The sequence below is a fragment of the Desarmillaria tabescens genome (genome assembly GCF_030435595.1).
Source record: "Desarmillaria tabescens strain CCBAS 213 chromosome Unknown EV420scaffold_93, whole genome shotgun sequence".
Lineage (NCBI taxonomy): Eukaryota > Fungi > Basidiomycota > Agaricomycetes > Agaricales > Physalacriaceae > Desarmillaria > Desarmillaria tabescens.
The window spans coordinates 113522-126323 of NW_026848392.1; the positions used below are offsets into that span (position 1 = coordinate 113522).

Here is a 12802-nt window from a genome sequence, read left to right on the forward strand (position 1 = left end):
TTATTCGATGACAAGACGTACGGTTTGGCCTTAGATATCCATTTATGAGGGTTAATCGATGAACATAAAAGTAATGCAAGATACGCACCGGTCATATAATGCGACTCCTTGGAAGCGAGATAAGATACAAGTCCTGCTATATCTTCAGGTTGGGCAATATAATCCAGTGCCGAACGGGTCACATTCTTTACTCGATGTCAGTCGGTTTATCCACAAGAGAACGGTACCGTACCGTCTTGATTAACTCATCCAAGTCTCCCTGCTGAAGTGCAGCATCTCTGCCTAGAACAGGATGAGCTATGACGACTCGCCAATTTGCAACGTGTGATACGTACACATTTCAGTATCAACAGCGCCTGCAAATTGGTGAGTGATCCGAGCGCGTCGCAGATCAGGAGAACATCAATCACCTGGCGCGTACGCATTGACGGTGATCCCATGCTTGCCAAGATCAAGTGCTATATCCAAGAAGCCATCAAAAAAGAGTTAGAAGACAATAATGGGTGCATACCGGCTCCCTGCGTTAGTCCCCGAATGGCCGACTTAGTCGCACCATACAGCGACATCATCGGTAAACCTGGCATCGTCCAACATGATGCATGATGTTCTGAATGAAGTTTTACGACCGACCTTGCTTTCCAGCAGAAGATGAGCATCCAATGATCCGTCCTCCCCGTCCTTGTTTCACCATCTGCTTCGCCGCATATTGATAACAGAGAAAGCAACCTCGTGCATTAACGGCGAAGCTTTGATCCCACTGTTCTACCGTGTCTGCGTGAAAAGGTATGTGTGACGGTGAAACTGGGTAGAGGGGGGTTGTACGCACAGTCTAGTATATTAGCATTACGACAGATAGCAGCATTCGCAACCATCTATATGGCAAAGATGGCCGTCAGTAGACATAGTAGGAAATGAATATAAAATAACATACCACATCCAGTCCACCCAGCGCATTCACGGTACCTTCCACCATACCTTTGACGTCCATGTCACTTGATACATCTCCAGGGAAGATAGCTGATCTGCGACCTTTCCTAATAATCTCCTCTTGAACGTCCTTCAACTTTGCAATCTTGTCAGGCAATGGGAGATCGTTCACGGCGACGTCGAAACCATCGTCTGCTAATCGAAGGGCGATTGCTTTCCCGATACCCTGAGCAGCACCAGTAACGACTGCGACTCCCTTTACTGATGACATGAGGGAGAGAAAAGAGGGATAAAGGACCGAGGTTAAAGGAAGATCGTTTGGCACTCACCTAATAATATAAGTTGTCGGAGTTTGAGGAATCCCGGTGTTGTCTTGATTATCTCCAACGGACGAAATGTTCATGAACGTCCTGAAGTTACTAAGTCTGGGCTAACAATAGTCTTCGGAACCCCTTTAGCAATGCTAATATCACTGGAATATCAAATTGTGAGAGCAAATTCTGGGCCATAGATAAAACTTGCCAAAGTAACCCCACTGCGCGCCTGAGCTTTTGGAAAGCAAACTGTGAACAAGGGCTTCCAGGTCTTCTCCGTGAAAAATAGATGCTTATCTACTTTGGCTCCTTCAGATGTTGTTCGTCCAGCACGACCCCAAAATGTCGTGTTCGGAAGCAAAATTGGTCAGTCAACCGCCCGAATGCCGCCCGAGTATACGAATCAGATAGTTGTAAGTCCTTTCAGACAGTCTGGTCGAAAAAGTCGAGAAGAAGCTTATTTACTTGTGACCGAGCTGATTGAAGTACCTCATCGCAGAGAAAATTAGCCATGGCAAAGATCCGTCGCAGCCAGTGAAGGGGCGCTTTTTTCCCCTGCTCCACCGATGATCTTGCGGTGACCATCAGACCCCAACGGAGCATTAGGACATCTTTAAACTCCGGTTATCGTAGCAAGCGCCTATCGCAACACATGCTAATGAAGCAAGAAAGTACCCCAAGGGCGTCGACGAGATAAAGAAATGACCCGGACAAGAAAAGAGTTGGACTGGAGCACGAAGATGATATGATGCCTGACTTGTTTTGTGACGGCAAAATACATGGTTACTGACCGCTGAAGAGCAGAAGTAGTTGACCACGGAAGAGGTCATGAGAACGGTAGTGCCTGCAGTGAGAATATAGGTGTCAAGAACGTAAAAAAACTGCAACACGGTAACCGTCAACGTGTGATCTTCGCATCGAACCAAAAGCGCAATAAAAATGAAATCCTAAAGACCGTACTCATGAGAAGAGATAATTCATGTGCCAAGGCGACGTATGAAGAGTCCGAAAAGGTTTCCGTTAAGGTTCGTAAGGCACGGTTACAATGGACATGAAATTTGTAGATGATCTAATTTTATCTCCGCCTTGTCTCCCGACTTGATCCCAACCATCATGTCGCCTTCTCTCGCCGCCTTAAGCAGCAGCACGCTATACTTCCTCTTATTACTGCCTCTTGTGTTTCAAGCCAAAGATTCTCCTGAATATTCATAAAACTTCCTTCTTAACAATTCAGCGAGCTTATGCTTTAAATAACCTATGTTCCTTGGCCTAATTCTATCGCCGCTGGGAATCGGATCGGATTTTAAAAACTCGCGACCAAGAAGGACTTCGATCTGTGATGGGATATTCTCTGCGTCCGGGTTCTTACTGCTACCGGTTGTAGCGCCCTACGATCTCATCTGAGACGGATAAAGCTGTTTTTGGTCTTAAATCTAAGACTGGGTTCGCTCTCAGATACGACGGTATCGGTCTCCTTCACATTCCTCAGAGCAGCAGTGCAATAAAGTATCAAGGAGTGACGCTCAATGCCGAGTCGGGAGACCAGAAAGCGCCACCAATTGGCTCCGATTTCCGTGACAGAGGGCGCCTATATCTCTTCTAAATTCTCCCAGGTTCGAATCAGATTACATCGTGACGTCTCAGCGCTTGAGAGAAGCGCTGGCTCTCCTGGTGAGTAACTTATCAACCGTGGTACTCCCAAAAAGATTTTCTGACAGCCCTGGGGATGGCTGAACTGTGCAGAGAGATAACGAAGAAGGTGGCGCTATGGCCCTGTCGTTCGGTTCATATCAGTAGTGAGTATCACAATCGTTAAGATGATGCGAGCCTGAATGCCTGGTAGCTTCAGACCTCCCGAAGCGCAGAATGACCTCCCTCATGTTGACGTTTCTTCTTCAATGCTAGGCGCTGTAATTCAAATCTTCCTTACTCCAGGAGGATGAAGGGTGGGAGACCGACTATTCGGGGCCGTCTTTCCACCAACGTAAATAGTGGTGGTCACCATCCAGTGACTCACATAACAATGTCTTGTCAAAATCAAGGTGCGACTGTGTTGTGTCAGAACGAAGATCATTTTTGGTGATCAGGAAACTTCGAATTCGGAGACTTGAACCTGACAACAATCCACGACGATTCAAATCAATCATCACCACAAGAAATGCGCAAGATTTAGGAACGAGTACAGACCCAAGTCACCTGTCGTAAGACTAGGTAAACGACAGAACCCTTTATAAACAATGTTAATGGTAAGGTTGGTTATAGAGATATCTGACGTATCTCAACTTTATCATATAGCTATTATATGCACGGATGTAATGGTAAATAAACCCAGTCAACGACACTATACCTTGCTAGCCTTACCTGTAATGGAACGACAATAATATTCCAATATATGAGTTTGAGGCATATATATAGCCTAACAAAGACATTACTACAAATGACTTCGGTATAGGACATATCCCACTCATTAGATGCTCAGGAATCACTCGCAGTAGGCAATAGGGCGAAGCAAATACATTCTCTAATTCATCTATAAGACATTATTCCGTACGGTACCATCCAGCAATAGTAATACATCGAGAAAACACATCAAGACTCTTTAAAAGTCGCCACAACCCAGTAGTCATATCATAGCAAAGCAGAAGTAAAGGTAACTGAAAGTGGAAAGCATGAACACATAACCTAATATCCAAGCACCAGTGTCTAGTCTGTTGCCATCAGATCTTCCGAAGTCGCAGCAGCAGCAGCTTCTGCCTGTGCCTTGGCCCATGCCTCATGACGAGCTGCCATTTTCGCAACTGTACTATCAGGGGGGTGGGCATCTTGAGTCTTGTCAACATCTGTACGTCCATTCTCATCGCCAAATATCTGTCTATACAGCAAATAATTATAAAATGAACAAATACACGAGGGAAAACACGTACTCATTCCACCAGGCCAGTGTCTCCACCATCCATTCATCATCAGGGTGACTCTCGAAGAGAGCGACAATGCTGTCATAGAATGCAGTCATGTCGAAGGCTCCATCCTGTTCAGTCCACCCATCCTTGGAAGATAAGGCATAACACCCCTAATCAATGCATCAGAACAGACAGTCGCCGAACATGAATAGATACTAACCTGGCATGCAGCATAGGCAATCATACATCCAGTAACCAGGCAAATACCATTGATCTTTGCGATGCTTCCACGCTTTGGCCCTTCTTGTTTCATGGGGTCACCATTACTGCAGAAAATATGTAAAAATACCTGTCCAAGGATCGTAAGACCAGTAAAGTGAGCATGCAAGAAATACGCACACGTAAAAGAAGGTATCCCTTCATAAAGCCAGCCTCATTGTCGAGTGGGTCATAAAGAGTCTGGTCATAAAGAAACGATGGCCACTCTGATGCCATCACTTTAACCTTACCATTTGCCAGATCAAATATAAACCGGTCACTAAATGGCTCATTAGTTTATGCCTATTATAAAATATGAGGGAACTACTTCTCGTCAAATCGCTTGAGGTATATCTGTGGGCAAAGCAAACATCCGGTATCAATATGGTTGAAGCCTTGCACCATCTTGTGTGTGGGTTTAGGGAGCATGATTGTCTTGTTCACAGGATCTTCAACAAGGAGTGTTAGAATGTCATTTCGGACCTTGTTTGTGTCGCTTCCCCAGGATTCCTTGAAGCCTATGCATAGCTAACACTCACTGGATTAGCAGCACAAACCTTAAACCAAGCAAAATGATGCTACTCACATCTTTGATCATTGCCTGCATGCCAATTTGGTGCTTGGGAAAACAGTGCAGGGCCTTGAAGATAGTTACATCATGCTCCAGGAATTTTTCAAGGATGGCAAACGACTTTTCGTTAGGGGTGGAATGAGGGTGATCCGCAATCTCAATACCAAGCCTGAAACTTCATTAGTAGCCAAGTCAGGTATTCATAATGGTGCACATCACTTACTCAAGGGCCTTGTTTGAATGGGTAGTGCCTGCCCACATGATGTCATCCACTGGCGTAAAGAGTGCAACTGCACAGGGAACTAGTTTGCTGATGGTATGGCATGTATCAAGGATGAATGTTTGCCTGGTAGGCAATAATTAGTATATATGCACACATATATGCAGTTAGATAAACTTACTTTTGGGTGTAACCGGGGCGGCAAGACAGTTTCTTCTCTATCCTCCCCTTCAGCTTCATCTTGCACTGTTTACCTCCCTTCTTGGTCTCACTGTAACCCTTCTCATCGCCATCCTCACTGTCATCTGAATTGATGTTGGCATCCTCGTTATCATCCCCAAAGCTATCTTCTCTCTCCTCCTGATCAACCTTGACCTCCTCAAGAGCTTCTTCCTCATCATTATTGGCAGCCTCGTCATACTTGTCTTCTTCCAAAGTATCGGATGTCTGGGGTGTAAGAAATCAATGTTTGGCCAATGATCTGTTGGCGTCCTTCGGTGCTAAAGGCTTTCGAGTTGATACTGATTGCTTGACTTCAGGCTTCGTCCTCTCAGTGGTCGTCTTTGGCTTTACTGAACTTCGACTGCTGGGAGGCTTCGGATTCTTGCTGGGAGGCTTTGTATTCTTACTGGGAGGTTTTGAATTCTTGATGACAGACTGAGCAGCAGTGCTGGGAGGTTTAGACCATGAAGACTTGGAGGATGCACACTGAGGCATGGGGAACGAAGATGAGGGCAGGAAGGAAGGACAGACATGTCAGTGACAGGTGTGACAGATGTGTCTGTCCATAATGCTAGGACTGTGACAGAGTAATTCCAAGTTAGGAATCTCACCCTCTCTTCCGACCTACCCATCCGTTCTCATGGGGAATATGCACAGCTGAACTTTTTCCTTGAATAATCAGGGTACTGAGTACTGAAAAGGTATTTCTTCTTCTAAAAATGTCTTTTCTGATAAGACAGTTAACCGTGACCTCATTATCTAGCATGCACTGTATACAACCACTGAGCTTCATCTTTCTTCTCATTATCATGGTCACGTATCACTGCAACTGCAGCAAAAAAATCAGAAATAATGCACATGCTATTAGTGGCCACAAATCACGCTGCCCAACACATGCTGAACATTTTCAGACTATTGGAGCATTAGGAAAGGTGCCATCATCGAAGGGAGGTGGAAAGCGTTTACAAGCCTTGGCGTCAAGGGCAAGAAAGGTTGCAAGAGACAGAGGAGAGAGAGCATCCAGTCCTGTAGAGGCTGAGTCTATGATTGTGAGCTATATTGGTGTCTTTTTCTATGTTTTGTTTGCTTAATCCCTTTTTAGCAGTCTGAAGATACTTCCATTGTATTCAATAATGATATAACAATGGATACCTACTCTTCACCTCAACCCCAATCTGAACCTGAACTCCTCTAGCGATCCCAGCATAACCGTACAATACCCCGACGCTTTCAAGATTACCTACCCACATGAAGTTTCTTTGCTCCCCTTCAACAATATGCCGCACTTCGACCACAATCTCCCAGTCCCATTTCCTCCATATCAAGTGAAATATCATCTCTATCTCCAATGCCTGAGCCACAGCCACTAATTATGACAGAGCCAAACATGTTTGGGATATACCAGCAGTACAAGACACTACCATCAGTGGATCCTGATGATGCGTTGACTATAGCGGACCTTTGTGATGCCCCTACATTTTCCCTCCCTCCTGATATCCTCAAGCAATGTTCCCCGCTCTGTGTGTATGGCACACATGCTACAGATAATATTCAACTCTCATTGAAGGATCTCTTGAATATATCTGAATTGGATTCTTCAAGCTGGTTTGCATCCTTCATGACTCCAACAATGTGCCGGCTTATGCACTGGTTCTACTCTACCACTACAAAGACTTTGAGTGACCTCAACCGTCTCATTACCGATGTTTTGCTTGCACCAGACTTTTCAGCCTCACATCTGAAGGATTTTAATGCCAACTGTGAAGCAAAACGACTGGACTCTGATTCATTGCCAGCATTTGTAGCTGATGGATGGATCCGTGATCATGTTATGCTTCAGCTTCCCCAGTCAGGTGTATGTCATGCATCTGAAGATGATGCACCTTCCCTTGATATTCCTGATGTTTGGCATCGCTCGCTACTGGATATTGTTCGTTCTGCCTTTCAGGATGCGTCTTCACTCTGTTTCCATCTCAAGGGATTCAAGGAAAATTGGCTACAACCAGACAGTCATACTGAACGTGTTTACAGTGAGGCCTACACATCAGATGCCTTCTTGGAGATGGAAGATCAAATTATTCCAGAGCCAGGCTGTATGTTGGAGACTGTGGTGGCACCTATGATGGCTTACTCAGATTCGACATGTCTTGTGAACTTCGGAACTGCTTCACTCTGGCCTGCATATCTCACATTCAGACTGATGTCGAAGTACGTGCGAGCAATACCATCATTCTTTCAAAGCCATCACCTTGCGTATTTTCCTGTGGTTTGCATTTGTTTCCTCCATTATAACGAATTATTCTGACCTAGGATTCAGTTACCAGATAATATTCAAGATGTCTACATGAATACCTTTGGATCCCCAGCATCGAAGGAAACACTTACTTTCTTGAAGTGTGAACTTATGCAAAAGATCTGGAAGCTTCTCCTGGACCCAGAATTCATGCATGCATATGTCCACGGCATTGTTATTGAGTGCGCAGATGGTATTCTACATCGTATCTACCCTCGGTTTTTTACATACTCGGCAGACTATCCAGAGAAGTGATTCGCAATTCTTTATTTTTGACATAGATACTGACTGCCATCCAATACAGAGTTCTTCTCACCAGCATCAAGTACCTCGGTCGTTGCCTGTGTCCACGTTGCTTAATAGTCAAGGAACGGGTATCTGACATGGGAATGAAGCAGGACATTTCCAACCGGGAACGTGTTGCTAGAATTGATTCTGAACAATGACAGCATGATGTCGAACTTGTTCGCAAATGGATTTTCACCCGAGGTTATCCTGTAGCAGGAAAGTGAGTCAAGAGAGTCATCGGACCTATTTCATTGACACCAAACCGAGTAAGATTTGAATTGCTACTATTCCTATGTTTGTTAATGCTAATGTATCTTCTTAGAATGCATTCTCTGAAGCTCTATTGCCTCTTGGGTTCAATTTTTATCAAATGTTTGTACCAGACTTGATGCATGAGTCAGAGAGTGGCAGTTGGAAATCACTGTTTACCCATCTTGTTCGCATTTGCCATGCAATTCCTGGAGCAATTGAGAAATTGAATAAGCGGTGTGTCGTTTCAATTATACCTTTTCAAATAATGCTGATTTGCTGTACAGATATCGTTTAATACCCACATTTGGACGTTCCACAATTCACAAGTTCAGTAATGATGTCTCAGGCCAAAAGAAGTTTGCGGCTCGAGATTATGAAGACATACTTCAGGTTTTTCCCTTGTTTTCGAAGTGTATTGTATTCCGCTGACCATGCAATTGCTAGTGTTCCTTCCCATGTTTTGATGGAATTTTACCTGATGCCAAGGACAACAAAATCATCATGGACACCGTCTTTGCATGGGCCACATGGCATGCTTTTGCAAAGGCATGGATGCATACAGATTCAAGCCTCGAGGCTCTGCAAGGGGTAATGACAGTTCTTGGATGACAGCTTCGATTATTTTCGCAAAAGGTTTGCCTGAACTTCCATACAAGAGAGACACCCGCCGAAATGGCAGCTCAAGTTAGGAGACTTGTTTGCACTGCCAAGAAGACGATGGCATCCACTGGAAAAGCCTCAACTAGGAGTATCTACAAGTCCATCAAGGCATTCAATCTTCACACATACAAAAATCATGCAATCAGTGACTATATCTGGAGCATTCCAAAATTTGGTACAGCTGATTCGTACAGCACGCAAATAGTCAGTTTTAGGATGTATTCTCATTTCCAGATCTAACAGTAACACCCAGGGAGAACAGGAACACCACCATGTCAAGCTGTTCTATGCTCGAACAAACAAACAGGGACATGTCAAGCAGATTGCCATACTCGAGTGGCAGCAAAGGCATCTACATCATATTCTCGCACAGCGGATATCCAAAATCAAGGCAAGGCCCAAGAAGACATCAAGTGTGATAATCAACCCGAATGAGAAGGATCCATTGCCCCAGGGACAACCAGAAGATCATTATCAGATGTCCCTGTCGAGGAATTATCCCCTGAACCTTCATCACTGGCTTGCAGAAAATGAGGGCAATCTTGCTATTGTCATAAGAATGCCTGGTCTTACTCTGGTATCTAAGCTAATATCACCTCTAGGATTTCATCCCAAAGCTCAAAGAACACATCCTTCGCCATCTTCTCATCAACGAGACTGCTCAGGATGATGATATAACTCCCAAGCAGCTTAGCAACCTACATATTGTCAATGATCAAATTTTTTGCCATAAAATTCTCCACATCAACTACACAACTTATGATGTCCATTGAGACCAGGACTCGATTAATCCTCGGACATGCTCAGATGTCATTGTCCTCACTAACAACTCAGATCTGAATGATACACATCCATATTGGTATGCCCGGATCATTGGCCTTTTCCATGTGGAGGTTCATTACAACGACCCTGAAGGAGACTTAGAAGACCATAAAGTTTTTTTGCGTTGACTTTGCATGGGTCCGGTGGTATGGTTTTGACAGTAAACATCACTCAGGCTTCCAGGCAAAGTGTCCTCATCATGTTGAGTTTGTGAATGGAACCGATCCCGAGGCTTTTGGTTTTCTAGATCCAGATGACATTATCCATGCCATCCACCTTATTCCTGTCTACAAGCTTGGTCAGACCACTGAATTCTTACCGCCGTCAATCACCCAAAGGCCTGAAGAGAATGATGAAGATTATGAATGGTATTCAGTTGACATGTGTGTACCTATTCTTCTTTGTCCAAGCTTGTGCTTATCTGAATGTGTTACAAGGTGGGCTGATCATGATATGACATTTCAGTATTGTGGACTTGGTGTTGGCCACCAGGCAACCTGGGAAGCAACACACATCTTTCGAGAGGACCTTTGTAGGGCCTATAATCTCTCACCAGATGTCTTCAACCTTGGGGAGGACATAGACATGGGTTCGGACTCGGAATTGGAAGCAACCACAGACGAGTCAGACTCAGAAATGGTGGCTGATATGATGGACGAGTCAGAAGTGGATGCAGACAGTGATGAGGAAGCAGAAGTTGAGGATAGGTCAGATGATGACAAATGGGAAACAGACGAAGAGCCTGGTGACAATGACGATGATGCAGAGCTGGTCAAAGAAGATGAGAACCAGTGGGAGACAGATTTGGAAGAGCCTTCAGAGGATGACACTGAGGATGATATGGATCTGGATGATGAGGCAGAAGGTGAACTAGATGATATCTGCCATGACGACGATAACGAGATAGGCCTAGATCCTGACTTTGAATTTGCTATGTTGTAAACTAATTGGAAGCTTTGACAAACCAAAATAAACCTTTGCTGGTATCTTGTGGGCCTGTAAGACATTATAAACATGATGCAGGAGGGATTACAACTCTGTATAACCCTGGCTAACCCTACACCAGGTTTATTAAGGTATATGATGCTGGCTTATATTTACATTGGATTATATATAAAGTGATCGTTCATAAATATACATAACCTTTTCTCACTTTTTGTGGTGATATCGATGACCCAGTTCCAACTATGCCATCGGCAGCATGGGCCCTAGGTACATTTACAACCTCTGTCTCAGTCTTTGAAGAACATAGCTCTCTGTGTTACAGTTTCGTCACTTATTTCACATATTGTTGTGGAACCACTGAGAGAAATCTTCTGTCACAACATAGGAGCAGTTTACTACATCGGAACACACACACATTTTCCAATTATGGTGCGCTGCCTGCCAAGACCATCCCAGCTTCTGGCGTCTTTTTATGTTGATGGTGAAGTGTTGAGGAATCGAGAGGGTTTAGCCCTTCTATTGGATCATTACCAAATGGTCAGCCAAGCAACCTCTGCAATTCACTTTCAGCAGTACACAGGTTGACAGACAGCACCTTGATTGTCTCATCAAAGGACCTTCCCACTGAACTCCGGTGCCGCCTTTATATGCCACAACTTGCCAATTGATAAATTCCATTGCACGGATCCTCACTCCTTTTGCAGGCCGTTTTGGATAGGAAGACCTATACTTTGTTTTTAAGTGCTTAAACTGTGGAGGGCAACAGTTCACATGATGTTCAGCTTTGGAGGGGTTCCTTTTACTCCTCCGAGAAACCAGCTGCTCTTTTCCATGACGGATATTGGCAACAAAACGTGTCTCGACCAAATACTTGAATATACCATGATCATCCTCACGTCAGTTCATGGCCTTCGAGATTTGAGATGCCCGACAACTACAAACTGCATGGAGGCCCTTTTGTCTTGATGAAAATGGCTCTTTCTGTTTGTCAAGTAATAAATAGGTATCAACCACTGATGGAATGTCTTGTACTTCCCTTTGCTATATCCCCCTCCTCCAGTCATCATATGTTCGGAGTATACTGTGCTTTATCCAATGGTCATGGTGCCAGGAGAAGCTCTATTATCTTGAACCTATGAGCCTAAAGTACAGCGATCCCCATGAACTGCGGAAGAGGATGGTAAGGTCATCTATGGAGGCTATAGTGTCCATTCGCTACAAAAATTCCCTATAACTATAGTGGAGTGACTTTTGTAAAAATCCCTATAACTATAGTAATGTCAAATTATATGTATCTTGTAGAGATGCCATCACTTTTTGATTCCTAATTATATGTATCCCTTGTAGCAGTCTTGCCAGCCCTGGCTAGGTCCAGAAACTGTTGCCATATGGCTGCCAAGTTAGGGTCCACGGGCACTGGATCGGTGTTCATTGCTTGGGCCCGAAAAAAAAATCGCAGCCCAGAAAAATAATATTTGATGATTTACTATTGCCTCCTGATCCACATGCAGCCTATTTTGGCTGGATGCACCCGTGCATACTTGGATGTATAAAACTGTGGGAAAATATCATTCCCAATGCGGTAGCAGCTCTGTCAGCTTTGAAAGCTGGGTAAAATTCTGCATTGCACATGGATTATTTAGGCTCGGTTTAATTAAAATACATTTATGTGATATATAAATGCTTAACAGAGTTTAAATACTGTCATTCAACTGATACGCAAACAGGAAAATGCCTCTCTCACCATGGTTAGAATTTGCTGGATGCACCCCAATTAGGGGCATAAGACAGAATACCCTTGCAATCCCGTACTCCTAGGGCTTTCTGTACCTCGAAAATATGATAGTCATATCTATATTTCATGATTTTACATTTTATGCCAATAAATTAGCCTTTAATTCATGTTTATTCGACCAATAAATGCGAATAATGGTGAGACAATTGTTGAATTCAACTTTTACAAAAGTATGCAGCACAATGTGCATCTAAATAATGATATAACAAATGAGAAAAAGACTTCCTGTGTGAATTATCAATGATACAAATGCATATATGGATCTGCCCTGAAGTGAATATATTATGAACACTCGTAGTATGCAAAACGAGCTTGTGAACTTTCGCCTGATTCTG

The 12802-nt window shown here is 43.9% G+C and overlaps 3 protein-coding genes across 3 annotated transcripts; 1 reads left to right on the plus strand and 2 right to left on the minus strand.

Moving 5' to 3' along the window:
• EV420DRAFT_1486576 (uncharacterized protein) lies at positions 1 to 1198 on the minus strand (the record flags this gene model as incomplete). Its single annotated transcript, XM_060470414.1, has 9 exons — positions 1 to 29; positions 89 to 185; positions 233 to 282; positions 336 to 356; positions 411 to 458; positions 512 to 577; positions 631 to 771; positions 827 to 872; positions 932 to 1198. 9 exons carry the CDS (start codon positions 1196 to 1198, stop codon positions 1 to 3), a joined length of 765 nt encoding a protein of 254 aa, XP_060323045.1.
• A 2746-nt stretch (positions 1199 to 3944) lies between these two features.
• On the minus strand, positions 3945 to 5907 carry EV420DRAFT_1651270 (uncharacterized protein; the record flags this gene model as incomplete). Its single annotated transcript, XM_060478529.1, has 9 exons — positions 3945 to 4113; positions 4166 to 4311; positions 4362 to 4490; positions 4541 to 4679; positions 4728 to 4927; positions 4986 to 5139; positions 5194 to 5316; positions 5372 to 5637; positions 5713 to 5907. The coding sequence occupies 9 exons, from the start codon at positions 5905 to 5907 to the stop codon at positions 3945 to 3947; spliced, it is 1521 nt and encodes a 506-aa protein (XP_060323046.1).
• An 853-nt stretch (positions 5908 to 6760) lies between these two features.
• Positions 6761 to 10970, plus strand: EV420DRAFT_1651271 (uncharacterized protein; the record flags this gene model as incomplete). The annotated part of the gene is made up of 13 exons (XM_060478530.1): positions 6761 to 7678; positions 7730 to 7956; positions 8010 to 8079; positions 8316 to 8479; positions 8530 to 8635; positions 8690 to 8833; positions 8879 to 9109; positions 9159 to 9455; positions 9508 to 9612; positions 9685 to 9840; positions 9911 to 10110; positions 10165 to 10665; positions 10907 to 10970. 13 exons carry the CDS (start codon positions 6761 to 6763, stop codon positions 10968 to 10970), a joined length of 3183 nt encoding a protein of 1060 aa, XP_060323047.1.
• Between the last annotated feature and the right edge of the window lie 1832 nt (positions 10971 to 12802).